The sequence below is a fragment of the Labrus bergylta genome, chromosome 15 (genome assembly GCF_963930695.1).
Source record: "Labrus bergylta chromosome 15, fLabBer1.1, whole genome shotgun sequence".
In the NCBI taxonomy this organism is placed as follows: domain Eukaryota; kingdom Metazoa; phylum Chordata; class Actinopteri; order Labriformes; family Labridae; genus Labrus; species Labrus bergylta.
This window is the reverse complement of record NC_089209.1, coordinates 16,436,750-16,458,098: the sequence shown is the minus strand read 5'-3', so window position 1 is coordinate 16,458,098 and position 21,349 is coordinate 16,436,750. Positions and strand designations below refer to the sequence as shown.

Below are 21,349 nucleotides of genomic sequence, written 5' to 3'. Positions count from 1 at the left end.
AATAGTTTATTATTCAAAATACATGTTCTTATAAGACCTGATGCTAAATTTTGTGACCAAACAAAAGAGTCTGTTTAAGTTGGGAAACAATGATATCCAAAATTGGAGGGTTGCGCCAATATACGGCTCTGGCTGCCTACAGTTGGTAAATAAGGTTTGACCTCGTGGTAGAGAGAAAAAGAGAGAGAGAGAGGGGGAGAGAGAGAGAGAGAGAGAGAGAGAGAGAGACAGACAGAGAGACAGACAGACAGAGAGAGAGAGAGGGAGGGAGGGAGAGACAGACAGAGACAGACAGAGAGAGAGAGAGAGAGAGAGAGGATTAAACGCTGCCAGCAGCAGGAGGAGGAAGAAGAGTGCGACACACACACAAACAACCTGCAACTCCTGCTGCCAGGAGAGAACCCCAAACTGTGACCGTGCAGTTATATCTGTTTTAAATAAAGATTGGACATTTTGACTCGTCCTCTCCCGTGTTGACCTCGTCTGACTGAGTTGGTGATACGAAGCTGAGACGCTGCACGACTGCTGCTGGTGAGTGTCTGGACATATCTCCACACGTAAGCATGCATTAGCTAATAAATATGCACATTAAAGTGGGATTTATTTGCGTTACATGAGTCCTGTCACAGTCCCGCGTGTTGTTGTTGCTTCGACCTCTAAATGTTTGAACGTGCCAAATCCTCTGCAGCGCGTGCGTACGTGCTCGACGTGCGTGTCTACAAACTTTAAGAAGCGGGGATGTTAAACAATTTATTTAACCTGTTCACTTTTTCATAACATTGTCCTTTTGAAGCAGCTGGTGATAAGCAGTGTTTATTGTCTTGTGTTTATTTCACTCGTTTGTTATTGCAGACACTCTTCACAACACGCCCACCAGGACGTTTAGAAACACTGATTTTAAATGGGAAGTTTTAGTTATTTTCAAGATGATGTAAAAACAGCAATAAAGTGAAGTGAAACTGTAGTAATGTTACTTAACTACTCTGAAGGTGTTTTAAAGCGTGTTAAACCACATTATTCATTTATTGAGCTATTACATTTGAACTATGAACACTACGTTTAAAGTGGAAAGTTATATTTAGCCTGGGTTATAAAAACAAAGTGCATTCATGGTAATAATTACATTTCAATTAATTACTCCCTACATAAGACATTACAAATTGTACAACTCGTTTAGGTATCTTTTACACACTGATCTTACACAATAACTTGATGTGAATAAAACACAATAAGCTATTTCGCTATTTGACATGAGCTACCTGTTTTAAATGAACATCCTTACATTCAAAACATACATTTTGTACATTGACCTATATGTGTATGTCGTGTTGCCATTGTATGTATTTTTTTTGGTTAAATATAATGGCTAATCGTGAAATGAAACAAGAGGCACAGTCTGTTTTGAAGTCATCTGGTCAGGATTTGCTTTTAAAGTTTGTACATTAAAGATCACTGACAAATGTGCTTTAAGTATCAGTGTCACCTTTATGGTGATTTTTCAATATCTCAATGTATAGATTTATTGATGCGTTCATAAAAACACAAAAGTTGGTGGATGCATTTTCACAGTTTTCTTTAAACTCAAATTCGACATTAGTCTCTAATCTGATAAGCTGTCAATATGTTGTAAACAATACTGGAAAAATATCTGACATTGATATCCTGCCAAAGAGTAAGGGCACTAAGGCTTCGTTTTATAACATGAGTATGGCAATCACATTTTTGAAGATAAATTTAAGAAGGGCTGCAACAGCCAGTTATAAATATAATGTTTTTGGATACAGTTAGCAACAGATTTCTCAGTTATTGGAACTATTGCAATAATAGTTTTCCAGTTCTTCAGTGAAGGACAATGGATAAGTTGCCCTCCAAAACAGTAAGAGGAGGACTTTCTCAGTCATTGAAGGAGACATGGTGTTCTGCACGTTTGGTTTGTTAGCTGTGGTGACGCTGGTCGCTGTGGTAAATCACCACTGCACAGTCATAGAAGAAAGGCCTACATTTAGCCTCAGGATCAGGATCAGGATTTAAAGGTAGTGTCTGGAAGCTTTTCATTAGCCATGAGGTTAACTGAATGGTATTTCTGATATAGACACTCATGCTGCGATGCCTGGCTATTTTAATATTAGTGAGTCACCAGCTTATAGATGGACAGCAGGAGACGGGCAACAACTGAGGCTTTGGTGTATTGTATTCACCATGCAGTCTCTGAGCTTTCTAAAAATACCTTTCAGCAGCCTCGCCACCATATGTAATATTTTTGTCCATATGTGTTAATAGTTTTTCTTCTCCTTATGATAGATGAGTTGTTATCACTGATTCAGAGAAATATACCTGCTGAAACAACAAACCCACACTGATGTATTGTGATTTGCCAACCATACAATAAAAATGATTACGTAATGAAGGATTCCCAACAGAGAAAACAAGTTTACTGTTACCATTACTGATGATGATTATTGTGAAGACAGTGGTAATAATACTTTACAATTAATTGAATTGAATAAATGAATAACAAGATTGTTCATTGTTAATAAAAAGGTGTAAAATGTTATATTTTAGTTTATGTTAGATTGTTATTATTTGCCATCATAATGTACAATTAAGTTAATACCTTTTGCTTGTGTCTGGCTCCCCGCCTGAAGCTTAAGCTATACGGGGGTCCTTGGCGTGACAACGTTTTGGTAACCCCTGTTTTAGATGATCTGAAAGAATGGGACAGTTCATAACAGAGCAGAGCAGGAAAGCATTTTTTTCTCTAGAAGACGCATTCAGTGTTTATTAAACTCACAGTAGTTTTAGAACTTAGGACGCAAAGTAGTCTGATTGTTAAATTGGATTTAAATCACTTGACAAGTGTGCTTTATAAAGTACCTCACAGCCTTCCAATCCCAATAAAATGGGAGCTTTTAAAGAGCCTATAATTGCTTACTTGTGGGTTTTATAGATATTTTTCTTTGTGACATAATAAATACAGGACATGTGGGGGAAAGCCTATGAGCAGAAAGTCAAGGCAGCAGGAGTACCATGAAATAGCAGCACACAATTGTCTAAGGTTTATGATCTAATGAGATCAAACTGTGTCATGCTAATTGAATTTGTTTAAGAGGATACAAGGACAGTACAGACTTGATATTTCGGGAATACCAGCTCCTCCTATTTCCTGGATGTTTTCTGTAAAGGAGGAGGCAAATGAACTGCATTATATACAGGACAAAAGTTCAGGGGGTTCAAACATAGAAGACGGTCAACAGTAGCAAATATGACATGTGCATATTAGTAGATTTGATTGGATCGCTTTGCATTTCTAAAAGCTTGAATTTTACATGTGGAGTGCCTCTCCATTGACCTCTTAATTAACCCCTAACATAGACTGTGATTTAGGAGCAGATGTAGCCTCTGATTTCAAAAGTGAAGTGTCTTGAACCTGCATTCTTTCTAATAGTCTTCAGTGAACATCTATCAAATGAGTATCCGCCGTTAGTCGCTATTTTCAAGTCTTCTCTAATACATAGAAAAAATTGACTATAAAGCAGGATATGCTGAAGGTGGTTGCTTTTTGTGATTTGCAACCTTTCAGCCGATAAAGGGACATTACAATGCATATCCATACTGTATAGTCACTATTGGTTCTCCCCCCCCCTCCCCCTGTAAAAAAAAAGAAAAAAGAGTTGGCAGTTGAAATGTCAATATGAATCACGTCAGGATGGCTTCTCTTACCTCTTTCCTCTTTTTTAACGGTCTATAACCAAGATAATTACCTTTGGCCACCAGTGTCAGATTTTTCCTCACCCTCTTTATTTTTTTTATTCCTGCACCCAACAAAGATTTCTCCATTATACGATTGTCTTCTAAGACACCACAATTACCCTTTGGGAGCATTGGCCTTAATCTAATTTAAACATTTAAAACTGGAATCATCTGTAACATCATAGACTTAAACCCATATGGGAGCAGTTTTTCAGGGATGTTTTTTTGGCAGAAAAATTAATGATAAAAGCATTAATCTACATTTATCGCAACAACATAACAACGTTGCGACATTGGAGAATCTAGAGAGGGCTTGTAATGTGTGTGGGCTTTGTCACTTGCTGACTCAGTTCATATTTTCCATTATACAAGGCGGTTGTTTAGTGTTGCTGTCCTGAATGTTTAAATCACCAGTGATGCAGCTGATATTTTAGACTGTTTACATAAACAATTTTAACAACTAATTTTAACACGGTTAACACAGGCATATTCTTGCTAACAAAGTGTTGCTCTGTATGTCTCCCTGTGCCTGATTTTCTCACTTTGAGGCTGCTGTTGACCCCCAGCTCTGTATTAGAGAATAGACATGCTTAGTCACGAGCCCAAATAAAGACACAGAGCTGAAGATAAAGGGAGGGATGTTCCTGTACACAGAAAGATGGACATGAAAATAAAATCAGAATCCCTGCTTGAAATCTTTCTTAAAGAATGCCAGTCCATTTTTTATTAAGGCTTTATTCTGGCTATTAATCCTTTGTGTCACAACACACACCAGCCCCTGTCTTCAGTCCTCTGTCTAAAATACACAGAGCGTTCCTAAAGGAGTACCGATGACCCACTTACCGACTCATTGTGTGTGTGTGTGTGTGTGTGTGTGTGTGTGTGTGTGTAACAGCCAAAAACACACACACGCTCACATTTTGCTCCGACTTTTTTCAGCAACGTCTTTTTTTCCATTGGCCTGAATCCCAACGGAGCTGTGTCGAAGCACGTTGTCACACCCACAAACCAGCACCTGTATCGAAGCACATTAACAAACACGCTCAGTAATGTTGCGCATTGTACCAGAGAAGAATGCAGTGGGTAGGTGCTCTGTTATTTAGATAAGAAACGGAGCGATGAGAGGATTGTAATGAGCTTTTATTTGTGTCTTAAATAGCTCCCTTATCACATATTTTAGCTTAAATGTGTTGTAATGTTCCACCTAATATCGGCGTGTCAGTACTCCTTGTACAAGAGACCCCAGATTTATTCTTGTAAAGACTTCATGGAAGGTTTTTTTCAGCAGCAGATAGAAACAGGGAGAGGAAGAGTGTGAGTTGGCAATCCTCGCACACCCAGCATGTGCACACATTGGCTCAAGCCCCCCCCCTTACCACCTTCTAGTTTCCAGTGACATTTAAGATCCAGTTCAGAACCACATACACATATCTTTACAGCATAGATGCATGCACAGGATTCCTTTTTTGTATGTGTGTGTGTTTGTGTTTGTGTGTGTGTGTGCGTGGAATGGCAGGTCGTGTATTTTTAGACCAAGTATTAAAGTTATCCCAAGATGTGACAGCTGTGTTAGTTTGTGAGTGAATCTGTTTCTGTGTGTTGACGATAGGTTTTTATGTCTCTTTCCGTCTGAATGTCTTTGTCTCTGTCCCTTTTTATCTTTAATGACAAGTTCAAACTACACATTCAGACATTTTAGTCTCTGTAAAATGTATTGACCTCTCCTTTGTAATGGAGCTGTTAACAGTAATAGTCTTCAGTTCCATTACTGAAGGTGATATTAACCCTTCATATCTCTGTATTAGATGCCTTTTTAAACTCTCTAACCTTCTCTCTTGTCTGTGTAGTCAGTCATGGCGGGTGACATGATGTTACTGATGCGAGGCTTGGCTAAGTTAAGCCAGGCGATTGTAGAGACTCAGGGCAGCACCCTACGAAATGGAACAGGTAACTTCATTACACCTATTTAGTTCCTCGATATACAAATGACCCCTGTTGTTTATATGTTTGTTAATTTACTAAAACAATATTCATTAATGTCAAATGAATTAACAGTATTTGTCCAAGCGTCCCTTGATAAGTTTATGAGCATTCAGTGTTTAGATATTTAGCTAACTTCGTCAGCAGCTCAAATGATAACAGGCTAGCTTGTGATTAGCTTTACTCATTGTTTGAAAGTAATGTTAGCAAGAATGTTATTAAGATAAAACAATTGATAATGCAATAATATATTTTGTGGCCTGTTATAGAATAAAAAAGCTTAAATTTGAGTTAAGTTGTTATTTTTTACTGTGTTTAAACCATCGAGATTACCTAACCTGCTAACAGCACAAGATATCAAGAGGTGGCTAGTTTAACCTTTCAGCTAAAGGTACTGCTAGGGAAAAATTCTAGAGATATGTTTTCAGGTTTAAGACTTTTATTCCAGGAACAATCCAATATTATGTATGTTAGTTATAGGCAATCTTCCAAATGAATTAAGGTTATGAACTCAAATGTGACACCTTAGGCAATTTTATTTTGAAAGGAAAGCATGATAGCCAGACTTTTGTATCACTCAAACCCATTGAGTGTTTATAATTTGTATTTATTATTTACAGTCTATGCTCAAACGCTTCAATGCAGGAGCACTAATCAGATTTATTCATTATTTAGATATGCATTTTCTTGTTAAAAATGCTACTGAATGTGTATGTATTTTTATGACTAAGCACTTCTTCTCTGTTATTTGTACTGCAGGGGTCCCAGGTGTTGGTGCAGCAGTCCAAAGTGTCCAAGCTGTTGCAGAGCAAGGCCTCTCTGCTGCTATGATGAAAATACAGGTGTGTGAATGTGTTGCATCGATTAAAACATTGTATTTTACTTACGGCTGAACCATATTTGAAAAAAAATTATTGCAATATTTATTTATTTCTGCGATATACAGTATATTAGGATTTTTCAAAAGCAGAAAGACAATTCTAACAGATAAAGGTGTCTTTTTTTTTTTAACATCAATTATACATTTTAATCAAACAATTATACTGTTTTGTTATTTGGGTCTTAAATACATTTTCCTGATCACACACTGGGTGCAACCCTCTGACAGTGACAATGACAGAGTAGGAGGAGGAAAGGTGGAGACACTTTGTGTCTGGTGTAGCGACACATTTCTCCATAAACTTTACACATAAACTTGAGGCATGAGATTGTCTGACTAGTATGTCATTGACCATTTTTTAAGATGTTCAAAGGCATGTTTAGTTTGCATGGCATGCCCAAACGATAGTAACTTCAGATTAAAAGAACAGCGTTAACAAGTTGATGTGGAAATACCCTCTTTTTAAATATGCCTCACGTAATATCGTCATGTGTACATCTGTGCAGGACTTGTCCGGCCAGCAGCAGACCTCTTCATCTCAGTCAGAATTCGACTTTCCTCTAGATGAAAGTGAATTTGCAGCTTCAGAGTTCAGGGAGGAAGGCGTGGACTTTACAGTGGATCCAACAAGAAGTAGTGATGACACAGGAGTCCATGTTGGCACATCAGCAGCAGGAACAAGCCATGCCAGTGGGAAACAGTCATTGTTTGAGGGATACAAAGATCCCAGCAAACAGTTTAGTGGACCCATCAGATCTTACCACCAAGATTCCAGGTATAAACAGTCTCTTATTTGATCTTTAGTCTTAACTTATTCATGGTTTTGCTGCCTTTGTTTTGGAGGATATAGGTAACACCTCTTGCCTTTGGTGTGGCAGACATCTCATTGGGCATCTTCATCTCTACAGGCACTTATTTGGACAGCTATACAGTCATCATCAGGTCAGTCAGCTCAGGAGCTACCATCAGGACCCAACCACAGTCGGGGGGCTGACGGCTGAAGACATCGAGAAAGCTAGACAGAGCAAGAGGACTGAGGTCAAACCACACAAACAGATGGTAAAACCCGCTCCTCAGTTTATATTCTCAAACAAACATAGACATGTATGTGAACATATATCCATCCATGCACACTTTAAGAGAATTGTTTCTTTCTTATTCAGCTGAGCGAGAGAGCCAGAGAGAGGAAAGTGCCAGTTACCCGGCTCGGCAGACTGGCCAACTTTGGAGGTACAATAACCTCGGTCTTTTTCCTTCTGAATGTTGGCTGATTTAATATCTGTTTCTGTGGACAGATTCATTTAAGGCTGGGCAATCAGTAAGAAAAAGCATCATATGAATCTAATCCTCGTGCTTATATACAAAGCAGATGCGTCTAAATATTGGTGTAAAGAAACCAGATGGAGAGAAAGAGAAAATCAAACATTATGTGGCTTCTCTTTGGTTTGAAGCTATGTCAAAATGTGTTGAATAGAAACAAAATTGAGCTGTCAAAGCTCTGTAACCTAATCTTAACATCTACATCTGAAGTCTAACTGTAACCCATCACCCCCTTCAATAAGCAGGGGTCACTGGGTTAAGAGCAGTTGGTGTTGTTGTGTCAGTGAACGAGCTTCTCAAAGTCTTTGCAGCTACTGACCTCCACACAACACGTGTGAATGCTTACACAGTAAACAGACATAAATACAGGCCGATGAACACAAACCACACAGAGAGCTGAGAAGGAAATAAGAGAATCCTTGAAGACAGGAACAATAGTGTAATACGCTGGACTTGCTCTTAAACAAACACTTTCTTGATAGTTGACAGTTCTTAATAGTTTCAAAAAGCATCACATCAGCCTATGTTTTAATGGATTCTGTTTTTTGCTTGTAAGACTTTCTTGTGTTTCACCATGATGTCGTTTTTCAGGCTCATTATCTGTAACATTTTTTTATTTATTTTTTATGTCAATCCGATACCGAGTAAGCCTAAAAGGAAGTGATATCCAATCAGTTAAATATACAACGAAACTCCAAATGGACATAAAAATATATATATATATTTTTTACAGTTATCAACATAGTTGAAAAACTAAAATGTTAAACAATTTTTTGAAATTATTTTGGTCTTTTTATCTCAACCTGTACTTAAATGTATTGAATTTAGATGTTGGTTGCAAAATATCGTAGCAGTTATGTTGTGCACTCCATTTATGGCGACTTCAGTCATTGTGGTGGTGGCCGTTGGTGCGACTCCAACCATGGCTCTTTGCTTCAAGTCATCCCCCACTCTCTCCTCCCAACCTTTCCTGTTTCTCTTCTGCTGTCCCATCTTATTGAGGCAAAAAAGACCACAAAAATAATGAAAAGAAAAAATGATTTAATATAAATGTAAGATGATTAATGCAGGTACAGATATTGGGTTTTGTTTTGTCTCAAAGTTGTATCTTAAAAGGATGTTCTTTCAGCGATAAGGCCAAAATGTTCACACAAGCATAGCAACAGGCTAACGCGTATCCTCAGAAGTAGTTTAACATGAGAGATAAGAGCTTGTAACTCAGCAGCGTGTAGCTCCTCTTCAGTCATAAGATAGATAAGTGAACAGGTGGCGGAAAGTTGGACAGAAAAACTTGAAGTGCAGAACGCTGGAAAACATAAACTGTGCACTGTAATGAACCCAGAGCAGAGTCTCAGATGAGACCAAATGGAACGCCAACACAAATACAAGCAGAGAGGTTAATCTGCAGCTCCTCACAAACAAGTGACACTTTAAAAAAAAAAAAAAAAAAAGGGGACGACAAGGCAAAGTGGTGTTGATTCAGCATGTTGACAGTGATAGCATTTACATGCAGTAGTGGATGGGGGGGGGGGGGGGGGGGGGTGGACGGACGAGTGTTGCCTCGACCTGTCCTTCACTCTCCTGCAACAACATGACAAACTGAGTCGCTCATTGTACTTTTAAGATTTGAGATGGTGAATCCACAACCTCAAGTGGAGATAGAGAATGCAGGTTTTAGGGAGTTTAGATATGTCTTTGAGTACTCAGAAAAGCGCTATATAAGACCAATGTTTTATTTTTGTTTTTATTCTTTGAGGAAAAGGAATGTATATTTGTGTACCCTTTGTCCTGAATATCATCCCAAATGAAGGAACAGGAAGGTTGTGTACACCTCTGAGTCCGTAAACAAGCAGCTATCTCAGATGATTGACAGATACGTGTGCTTGATCTGGAAAAAAATCTGTGTCACCCAAGTGCTGCAGGAAATGCTGATCCCTGTTTGGATGAGGGTTGACACTTGGAGATCACAGATATGAAGCGGCACAGTGCTGGCTCATCGTTGTCTTGGTTGTATGTTCAGGTTTAACTGTACATCTTATAAAGCAGGAAGATTAAAACAGTGAGGTGATAGAATACTTTAAAGAGGGAAAGATGAGACAACGCAGCCTGAGATTACACGAGAAGACATATGAGGTTCACAGCTCAACACATTTCTCAGGAAGCGTTTTGCACACCTTCACTCCCTCTGGCCCATCCTGTCTCCCACAATAGAGGTGATGACGTGTGTTTGAAGAAACACTCAAATGGTCAACCTGTATTTGAGATATCGAAAGCAGACTCTGTCCTGATTGTGCCTCCATGGTTGGATGACAGATTTGTTGCTCCAGTGGCTGCTCACTAGATGATTATGTAATTCACTTATGTAAGTCAGAGACAGGGCTTGGAGGAATGCGCTCAAAAATAGTCCCTACCTTGTGCAGATTTGCTTCTTCCTTCATTATCTCCCAAAACGTTGATTTTCATTTCCCCTGATTGGTTGCAGAAGTGAAGCTTTTGCAGCTCTGTCTTTGTGTCGGTCAAAGAACAAATGCCATATTTTTTTCTGTCTGGGTGTAATCTGTCTATATAAATTAACTTGAGCTTGTATAGCACTTTTCTAATCTTCAGAGCACTTTATACTCCACATGCCACAGTCAGGCATTCATACTGCATTCACACACTGATAGCAGATGCTGCTTTGAAAGTGTCCATCAGTATTAACTAATCTCATTCATACACATTCACACATCGCTGGTGTAGCAGTAGGGGGGTAATCAGGGGTGCAATGTCTTGCCCAAGGACGCTTCAACACGTGACTGCAGGAGCTGGGGATTGAACCCCCTGCCTACTATGTCTACTATGTGTTGTACTATGTGTTCTGTTATTCATGTTATTCTGATGGGAATACCATTCCTCAGAGGGCACAGGTGGTTTCATACAGTCAGTTTGTTTACTCACTTGATTTACAAGTGAAATGTTCTCACAGCTTAATGGGGAAAGTGTCATTGAGGTAGTTGACTGCTTGTTCACAGACTGACTCTTAAAGGGACGATTTTACAGCACCTGACTCTGTGCTGTTTTGTCTCACTGATAGCGTGGGTTGGAGTGTTTGTGTATGGGATAGACACCTTAACAATCTGTTTTAGTAGACTTTGTCTGTACTTGAAGTCCACATTAATGAGTCAATTTGTGTGTTTCTGTTTGTTTCTACCAGGTCTAGCTGTCGGTTTGAGTATTGGCGCTCTTGCTGAAGTTGCCAAGAAGACCATCCGACACAATGGTGTGGAAGGTATCATAGACTAACAACTTTTTTTTACTAAATAGCTTCTTGTAGTTGTCTAGATATAACAATAACATTAACAATCTAAAACTGTTTAGGCCTATGTCTGGGAGTTTTGTTCCTGTAAAGACAGGATGTCTGTTTTTTGTTTATCGTTGGCTCATGTTTAGATCTTCCAGTGATTTTGCAACCGTGTTCCTGTTGAGTAACGCCCCTTTAAAAGCTGATTTTTTTTTCTGTACCAAGCCTTCATGCTTGTTGTGACATGCTACACACTTTTTCTTTGACAACAATTAAGCTGCCTCCCTTTCCGAACAGACATTCCTGCACTGCCCAGTGAGTCTGCTAATCTCAAAACACAGCTAATCTGAAACGCTGTTCTGTCGTCAATCTGTAGCATCGGTGCGTCTGTGGCTGTTTATGTGTGTGAGATAATCGCACCAGGGACAATCTTAACACACTTGTAAGTGTGTGTGGGTGGAGTAAATCTCTATTAAAGTCTTTGGAGGCTAGCTTAGTCTCAATAAAACACACTACCTGATGACCTACTGACATAAAAGCACGTCTGCTGGAGTGTAGACACAAACACATGCACAAGTTGTTTATTACCATTAACATTAAATGATTGATAGTTAAATAAAGTAATATTTACCTGAACATAAAACAAAATGTTACACAGTAAATAAAGACTTGTAGATAAAACTTGACACTAAGTTTGACATCACTGATTAGACCTTGGTGTATAAAGTTTTTTTTTATAACTAACATATTGTCAATAAATCTGTCTGTGTGTTGTGCTCCTGCAGGTGATAACAAGAAAGGTGTTCTGGACTCCAGCCCTTTCCTTTCTGAAGCCAATGCCGAGCGCATCGTCAGAACTCTGTGTAAAGTCAGAGGAGCTGCTTTAAAACTGGGACAGATGCTCAGTATTCAAGGTGTGGCACACAGAGACATGCAGACATGCATCACTGCATTTAGAGAAAAGAAGCTGTAGGCTTGGAGTAAATTCAGAAGGTAGAGATAAAAAAAAAAAAAAAAAAAAGAGGAATTAGAGGCAGCATGGAAACAAGACAGCAACAGGAAGGCAGAAAAAAGAGATACATATTGAGATGTGGCTTGACATATAAAAAAAATTATTCTATTCATATTGTTTTTAAAAGTTTATTCATACACATAAATCCTGGAATAAGGACGATTGTTACCAAAGAAATCTGCTTATTTTAAAGCACTACTGCCAGGATTCACTGGCAGGTTTTTAAAACACTGTCAGAGTTTCACTGCTAGCATTGACATGTGACCTGCACACTAACATATACCTAAGTAGTATCAGCTTAGCAGAAAAAAACTAATAATGAAAGTTTATGTTTGCATTTTGCACATATAAGCAAGAAAGAGTTAAACTAGAAGGTCAGGGGTAGCTAACATCCTGGCACAGAGCTGGTAAGGTCAGGTCGGGTAAGAGCACTAAAAACACATCTTTGCTTCAGTTTATGACTGTAGTATTAACTGCCTGACCTTGACTGGTGACCTTTGTCCTTTGGCATTTAGATCGCGGGTGCAGCACATGCCAGGGTAGACTTTACAGCATAAACTACACAAACAGTGCAGTGTAAATGTTATTAGCCACAAAAACATCAGTAGGAGAGAAACGGACACTTGGCTGCTGGATGTTTGCTAAACAGGTTTCAACACAGTGTGATGACCTTATGTCCATGTGTATGATTATTTGTAGAACTGGCGCAGCCTCACAACTATTTCTATAGTGGTGACAAGTTGGTCCTTGGACTAAAAGGTCGTAGTAGTTTTCGATAGCTGGACACACACGTCACCACTATTGCAATAGCGAGGGAGATTTATGGTCTTATGGAATTAAAGGAATCTGAGAACATTGAAACATAAGCAGAGGACAGTATATCTGTAGGATAATAATCACTGTGAAGGGTCTAGTATATCTGTAGGATAATAATCGCTGTGAAGGGTCTAGTATATCTGTAGGATAATAATCACTGTGAAGGGTCTTTGCCAACAGCTGACACTTAGCTGTTAGGGCAGGATATAGATATGATGGGATGATTATGCATCCAGCCTTTGTTGCCTTTGGTGCCAGCCAGAATAGTTTAAAAGTTTTTTTAATGCTTCAGACCCCTCTAGGTTTAAAGGAATATTTGTAATCCTGATTCTGATTGGACAAGAGGCATCCTATGGGCTCTGATATAGAGAATAACAATACTGGGACTTTAACTACATGTATCAGTCCACCTTGCATGTTGTAAATACTATTTATTAACGTTACAGAACTATTCAAATGTTGTTTTGTAGATCTTTGCAGCACAGATGGATATATTTCCAAATTAACATTTACATTAAGCCATAGGTTGTAATGTAGACACACAGAGTAACGGGAGTGGAGGTAAACGTGTTCTCTGGCAAAAGTCCAGCTCCAGTAAGATGCAAAACTTGAGTAAACTAAAAAAAATATCTGCTGTAGCATTTTACTGTTAACTAATAAATGTTGCATGTCGAACTCTATGAAATGCACTGAATATCAGCAATGCTTTCATTCTCGTATTAACGAATCACACCGCGCTGAAATACAACAGCTGTCCTTCTCGTGTTATATTTCGCCCTTACACCAGGGATTGAAGTTGTTAAATTTGATTGTGAACTTTTTTCTTTCGTTGTGCCTGCAGACTGACATCACTGTTAAGTTTAGAAAATCTTTGGTTTTGTGCATTTCAGACGATGCGTTCATCAACCCGCAACTCGCCAAGATCTTTGAGCGTGTTCGACAGAGTGCTGACTTCATGCCAATCAAACAAATGACGGTAAGAGTCTTTTTTCTCTCTTTTTCTAATTCTTTACATGTTCTGGATATTTGAATTGTACGAGGGCTATTAAGTTAACAAGACTGTGAATCCACTTGAGCTCCATTTGGAAAAAAAACAGCAAATGCAGACAGTTTTTGAGACAATCGATGAAACCGAACTATACAAGTTCAAAAGAATAAACGTTTATTGTCTATGTATAGAAAGCGCTGAACAGTGACTTGGGTCCAAACTGGAGGGACAAACTGGAGTCGTTTGAGGAGCGTCCGTTCGCAGCAGCGTCCATTGGTCAAGTTCACCTGGCCAGGATGAAGGATGGCAGGGAGGTGGCCATGAAAATACAGGTACAGTGTGAACATGTGTGTTTACACAGAACTTTCCCTTGTTATCAAGTTAAACACTACAACTTGAGTGTGTCCGTCCGTCCCCTCTATTTCTCTCTTTACGTCCAAACCCTTTAAGGTAAATGTTGGGAATTATTAAGTATCTGTTAGAATTAAACACAATGGTGTTATAATAATCTCATCATAGATAACTGTTGTCCTCATCAATATTTATACTCGTGTGAAACACTTAAAACAACATTTTATTACTTAAAAACAAAACACAAAGGTATAACAGTAGCTTCAAAGTGATGATAAAACACCTCAAAGATAGTGCTGCTTTCTGCCTCATTGTATGCCAAATCTTTTTTTAATCTTTTTTTTTATTTTTTATTCCCTCTGTGTCTTTTTATAAATCCCCAGTACCCCGGTGTGGCTCAGAGCATCAACAGTGACGTCAACAACTTGATGACTGTGCTGAATATGAGCAATGCCCTGCCTGAAGGTACACACTCACTCGTATACACATGCACATACAGTGAAACTCTCTGTCATGCATGCAAACACAAGCATGCTTACCTTGTAATTCATACACAAAAAACACACTCATGCTGGCTACTTCACACTGTCTTTATCCTCCTCCTGTTCCCCTGCTCCTGAAACACTGAATACCTCTCTATCAGGCCCGTGCGCACAGAAAAACACGGGACTGACGTTTTGCCCTCTGTAGAGAAAGTGCCCTTTTTTTAATAAGATCATTTCCTGTTTGCGCACAGCCTGGCCTGCCAAACAGATATATTTGGTAAAATATGAATATCAGGTCGGGAGCTATGTGATCCAGGCCAGCAACATGCCCTCTTTTTGCTGCAGCTGTGAGCACACGCACCCAAACACAAACCCACGTACACACATAGGCACTCCGTCAGCGTGATGATGAGTAACTCTGAGGCAGAGACAGACACCTGGGGCCTCATTTATCAAAATTACTTCCTCCTCTCCCTTCCTCTCTCCTTCTTCATTAATTTAATTCATGTTCATATCTGTTCATTGGAGCTTCATTGTCATTGTCATTTTTAAATCTTGAAATACTTTTTCTTTTTGATAAAATAGCAAGAAAGGTAAAAGATACTGTCACATCTTTATTGAATATAGATGTGCAGCATATGAGTGGGCAGCAGATTTTTGTAGGATGTTATTTTTGGGGGGAAGCTATGAAACGAACTAGCTCAATAGTTAAAGTCTTTATCTCAAATCAGTTAAAATCAAACTAGTGTTTTTAACATGAAAAGCACATGTGTTGCTTTTTAAAAAATTGTAGCTGAAATGTATAGCTGATGCTTGCAAGGCCTCTGTACTATGGCATGTGTTGTTATATAGAAAAAGAGGTAGTTATACACACACCACATAGGTGTGTTGTTGTATTAAAAGCATTTGTTGCCACATAGTAAAAGTTACTTAACCAACTGTAACTGTTGAAGTAATTATAACTTTTATGAGAGGTGTTATTGGATGAATATAGAGAGGAGATGTCAGCGGCAGAAGTTAAAAGAGTCAGGATGGTTAAAATGTGGGAAGACTTTATTAAAGTATACGTAGGGTCTTAGTCTAAACGTCTGAGGGGCTGTGTTGGCAGGCTAATAGATAGACACGGTTGCCTCTGCATGGCTGACTGTAGGAAAAGCCAAACTTTTCACTTTAACGTCTACAGTCCCCATGATGTGGTGTGGCCTCACATTGCAGTTAAAACTCTAGTAGTGCTCGTCACCTGTCTTCAAGGAGAAAGTTTCTACATATATTGACAGTTACCAACAGTACAAAAGTGCTAGCCTCAGTCATGAGTTTGTTTTAATGCACATATTTTCTGTTTCTTGAAAAATGTCGCAATATTTGTCATTCCAGGCGTTTATTTCTTTAAATTGTACAAAATAATGCACCATTGTGAATATTAGCCCCTGCCCCTTTAAAATCCTCAAACAACCTTGCTTTCTACGCTTTCTGTTATTTGCTCCTGAGTTACTGATTTTTCAAATATATTAAAATTGAGCTGACATTCTCTCCCTGTTTGTTGTTGTCTTTGATTGTCTTTAGGTCTGTTTCCAGAGCACCTGATAGACGTGATGAGAAGAGAGCTGGCACTAGAGTGTGATTATATCAGAGAAGCCCGGTGTGCAAAGAAATTCAGGTAATTTGTACGTAGGGCTGCACACAATATTGGTTTAAGCTTATTAATGGCAATGTGGAAGTGAGATGTCCAGGTTCTTAAGGTTCTTTGTCAAGAGTATGAAGAAACATGTTGCTCCACTTGTTCTCTTCTCCTTCTGCTGTCTGTTTACTTTTCAACGCACGTGTCAGAGCTTTTGTTAGAGTGCTGAAGCTAGTGTGGAAAAAGTCAGGGAAAAGGGTTTTGTTTTATAAACAAAAATGTACTTGGAAGTCCCAATTTATGCACATAAAAACACTGCATTTATCTTGTACAAGATTCTGGGTTGTATTATTTTGCATGATAATTACATGTGTCTATTTTTAATTTGTCTCTTAAAAACAGTCTAGATAATAAGCCCCTTAACTTAAAGCAAGGATATGTTATTAATTTCACAATATTTCTCATATTTCTTGAAAATATTTGAATTTTCAGCAGTAATCGAGCAATCAAAATCTCAGGAAAGTTAAAACAGTATTTTTGGAGTTTGAATGCATTTATTAGTCCCTCCATTTACTTCATTTGGACAGACTGAAATGATTGGACCTACCAGCCTGCCTGCACACACGCTGCTGTGTACTCATTGTGCATGAGTGGAGCCTTCGTCTAGCTAGTGTCACAAGACCGGCAGTAAGTTTAGCTGATGAGTTAAGTGAGTCCACTCTCTCATGGACTCAGACTGTAATTGTGAAGAGGCAGAGCGTGTTTCCTTTTTTTTGTTGGCGTGGCTTTGGCATTTTTCTTGTTGTAAGTCACTGCCTCTTACCACTGCTGCATCGACTTGATAATGATGATCATATTTTTTGGTCCAAGATCAAGACTACCTTAACTGACAGTTTACTAAATCTAGATTTAATTCTAAATAAGGACAACCTGCATAATTTACCTGCTTGTAATGCTTCTTTGTTTCTGTACACTTGTCTGACGTAGGGAGCTCTTAAAAGACCATCCATTCTTCTATGTCCCTGAGGTGATAGAGGAACTGAGCAGCAGCCACGTGCTGACCACAGAGCTTGTCCCTGGGTTTCCCCTGGACCAGGCTGAAAACCTCACGCAGGATCTGAAGAACGAGGTACAGCTGATAAAACCAGATTCAGATTCAGACAACGTTATTAATCCTAGAAGGTCAATTCAGTTTCACAGCCAGAACAGACCGATGAAGGGATGTATAGATTTTCAGCAGAGTTGGAGGCTGATGAGGTTTTGTGGGTGTGTGTTTGTGTGAAAACTAGTCTCTGTCTCTCTCTGATCCATCTGGTGGCCAGGAAGGGAACTGCTTCTACCTCCAGTCTCCAGTCCATTTGTACTTTCTCTCCCTTTCACGAGTGTCTGCTTCCACTGACCATTAAAAATATTCTGTGATAAAAATGTGTCATTGATTATAGCAGTAAACAACCGTGCAGTGATTTGTGTGTTTGTGTCTCAGATCTGTGAGAACATCCTGATGTTATGCCTCAGAGAGCTGTTTGAGTTCAGGTACATGCAGACTGATCCAAACTGGTCCAACTTCTTGTATGATGCACAAACACACAAGGTGAGTCTGTGTACAGGAGGAATACTACCGCTGCTCCAGTCACTGCTTGTAGAATTAGACAACATGTTATTGGCAGAGAGATTTAAGAGTAAAATGAAAAACAATGTATCACTTCATCGTCTCTCTCTCTCTCTCTCTCTCTCTCTCTCTCTCTCTCTCTCTCTCTCTCTCTCTCTCTCTCTCTCTCTCTCTCTCTCTCTCTAGGTGGCGCTGTTGGACTTTGGAGCCACGAGAGGATTTGATCTGAGTTTCACAGACCTCTACATAGAGGTAAGTGCAGTCAGCCTCATTCTTACTTTACATAACTATGTTATCATAATGGATATTTGACGCTGTAATTTAACATAGCCTGAAACACAGATTTATGTCAGTCTCTTGTTAAGACATAACTTAAAAATGTCCCTCTGCCTCAGATTTATCACCATGCCTTACATCTTAAAACATGTTTCTGAGAGGATATTGGAAGTGATAACAGTGGTAACATTAATTACCTGTTTGTGATTGTAGGTCATCCGCTCAGCTGCAGAGGGCAACAGAGAAGGAGTCCTGAAGAAATCCATTGACATGAAGTTCCTGACTGGTTATGAGTCCAAGGTAAATATCTCTTTATCTGACTGTCCGTCACACACAATGGCTGTAAATGTTGCCAATATCCAAGTCATAAGCTAGAAAAATTGGAATCTAATTGTGATAGAAACTCCTGTCTAGGGATGTAATACAAAACGTCAAAGAATATTTTTGTGGTATTTGTTGATGTCAAAAGTCAGCCTTTTTTGTTTTGATTTGGTTCAAATGGCTTGCTGGTTACACTTTCATCCTCCTGTTTTATATTGTCTTGTAAGTCCATGTGCATCGGATGGTGGACTAGATCATTTTGGTGCATTGATCAATGTGAATGTATATTCTAACCTGTACTTCAATCAGTGATTATTGTTGTAAAAGCAACAAAGGAGAGATTTGGAGGCTGTTTGATTTATTGTTAAGATTCTCATTTGCGTTTTACACTAATATAAAGTTCAAATACCTCTGTATCAGTTTCTGGAAATGTATTTCTATGGAAATATTCATTATTAGTTTTTTAAAGGGGCACTTTATATTGTCCAGGTGGAAAAAGCTGCATATTGTTCTCTCTGTTCCCAGGCGATGATAAATGCTCATGTGGATGCTGTTATGATCCTCGGCGAGGCCTTCGCCTCCACAGACACCTTTGAATTTGGCTCCCACTCCACCACCGAGAGAATCCACAACCTGATCCCAGTGATGCTCAAACATCGGCTAACCCCGCCCCCCGAGGAGACGTACTCCCTGCACCGTAAGATGGGAGGCTCGTTCCTGATCTGCTCCCGCCTGAACGCCAAGCTTCAGTGTAAGGACATGTTCCAAACATCGTATCAGAAGTACTGGGAGGGCCGCACACCGCCATCTTCCTCAGTCTAAGCCTGTCATCGTTTGTCAGGTAGATTTCATGTATGGGGCCAACGGCAATGTGCAAGACAAGGTTGAAGACACAGAACTTCAGAACTGAGGACATAGGGCATCCCGCCTTGAGTAACCCAGCACATTGAGGTTTTTAAAGACACCTACACATTTTACGTCATCATTTGGGGGCAGCAACTTAGCATCTGGAGTGCTTTAAAGCCAACTCTTTGTACGACTCTGAGAGAGCAGACTGAGACGGACAGCCTTGTGTAAAGTTGTGACATGAATGTAAAAAGGTTGACATTTTATCGCTCATGTTTTCAATGTGACTTTTGCATTTGCTACTTGGGTTTTGTATTGCTGTGCTTTATTGAGCTTTTAGGAAGTTACACCAAAAGCCCATTTTGAAATTGACTGTAAAAATCTCATTGGTTACAGAACCAAAACACAACAGAACAGACATCTTGATGTCAACCCACAGTAACAAAATAATGGGATATGATATGTGGGCATTATGAGTCACGGTACCGACAAGTACCATCATTTCTGGGTCACAAATGTTTCTTGTTAGTATTGATTTAAGTAAGTTTGATTAAATTGCACAGATGTGAAAAGTAAGGCAATTGTAGCAGTTTTCATGAGAAAGCTGTTAAGATACATATGAAAGTCAAGATTATCTGATGATTGAGATACCAAGGTTGTGCTTCATCTGACAGTTTGTAGAAAGGATGACTGCTTGGAATTTGTCTGCATTCACACATAAACGGTGTGACTCATTTGTCAGTGTGTCCTTTAGTCTGTGTAAACCATCCAGATTGAAATGGCTATTTATAGCGTTTGCATTTTAGTGGCAAATCTATGGATAGAGGGTGTCTTTTTTATAATAATATATTGATAATATAAATAATCAACCCTTTTCAAAAGACTGTTAACATGACAATCAAGATCTAGGTGTGTTATGTTGTTGCTGTAGATGATCCTGCCTATACAATCAGAAGATTTGTCTTCAGAGTCGGTTCATGAGTATTACAAAAATATTGTAGTTCTGAAATGTATATTCTCTCAGACCTAATTCAGATGCAAATTTTCCGCACTTAAGCATGATTTTCCTTTATTCAACTTTTAGTGGGAGATTATTTAATATAGATATAAATCCTTGTGGATCCACTTTGCTCATTGTAAGAAGATGGGGTCTGAGAGATGGTCAGATAACAGCCTACATACACACTGGCCCTGATCTTAACCATGAATGTTAATGAACTACAAGGGTGGAAGAAGCTCATCCTGATTTGGCACAAAATCTCAGCTCTTGGGCTCACCTTGCTTCCTCACGTGGATGCATGATCTCTCCACACCTCATCCTCCCATCACCTGGCTGGTCTGGCCTGTAAAAGTCCTCCCTGCTCTGCTGCGTGAATACAGTTCAACTGGTGTCTGGTGTGAAGCTGAAAAAACCAAGAAAAATTACACAAAAACAAGGTGCCTGTAGTTACGTGGGAGATTTTGAGCTAGAAATGTTTATATTTCATATCAAGACTTGCGGAAGAGATGGTTTAAATTTTCTAACTGAAATGCATTCTTTACTGAAAGTTGTCATGAAGATAATGGATGAAAAAGAGTAAATGTTTGATCTATACTTGTCATGGGGCTCCTTGTGGTTTTGTGTGTTATTCTTATTGATTTAAAACTTCTTTTTTTAAGGTCTGCAGCTCCCCAGTGAAACAGAAAAAGACGTTTCTGCTGCTGGAGAAGTTAGAGGGAGAAGTTGTGTTCCTTATATCGAAATGTCTTGGCCAGCAATGTGGAAACTGGCAGAAAGCCTGGGAAATTAAAACAAACTAAAAAAATGAACAAATTAA

The 21,349-nt window shown here is 39.1% G+C and overlaps 1 protein-coding gene across 4 annotated transcripts; it reads left to right on the top strand.

The window, feature by feature from the left end:
* Positions 1-289: 289 nt before the first annotated feature.
* coq8aa (coenzyme Q8A, genome duplicate a) lies at positions 290-21,131 on the top strand. Of its 4 annotated transcripts, none has more exons than XM_029278937.2 (17): positions 290-531; positions 5,598-5,697; positions 6,490-6,572; positions 7,117-7,385; positions 7,489-7,669; positions 7,774-7,840; positions 11,124-11,189; positions 11,996-12,124; positions 13,929-14,014; positions 14,218-14,358; positions 14,761-14,842; positions 16,426-16,519; positions 17,468-17,609; positions 17,964-18,071; positions 18,276-18,341; positions 18,579-18,665; positions 19,212-21,131. In XM_029278937.2, exons 2-17 carry the CDS (start codon positions 5,604-5,606, stop codon positions 19,506-19,508), a joined length of 1,992 nt encoding a protein of 663 aa, XP_029134770.2. In that variant the 5' UTR covers positions 290-531; positions 5,598-5,603; the 3' UTR covers positions 19,509-21,131. The 4 variants fall into 4 exon arrangements, with proteins under 4 accessions (XP_029134770.2, XP_029134769.2, XP_029134768.2 ...); XM_029278936.2 differs by having other exon boundaries at positions 290-557; positions 11,124-11,198; XM_029278935.2 differs by having other exon boundaries at positions 291-531; positions 11,124-11,198.
* The last annotated feature ends 218 nt before the right edge of the window (positions 21,132-21,349 follow it).

Excerpts from the sequence above, each read along its gene's own strand:
- coq8aa (XM_029278936.2), top strand. The coding sequence starts at position 5,604 with ATGGCGGGTGACATGATGTTACTGATGCGAGGCTTGGCTAAGTTAAGC. Across the intron at positions 6,573-7,116 it reads CTGCTATGATGAAAATACAG|GACTTGTCCGGCCAGCAGCA; the intron begins GTGTGTGAATGT and ends ACATCTGTGCAG. Across the intron at positions 7,386-7,488 it reads TCTTACCACCAAGATTCCAG|ACATCTCATTGGGCATCTTC; the intron begins GTATAAACAGTC and ends TTGGTGTGGCAG.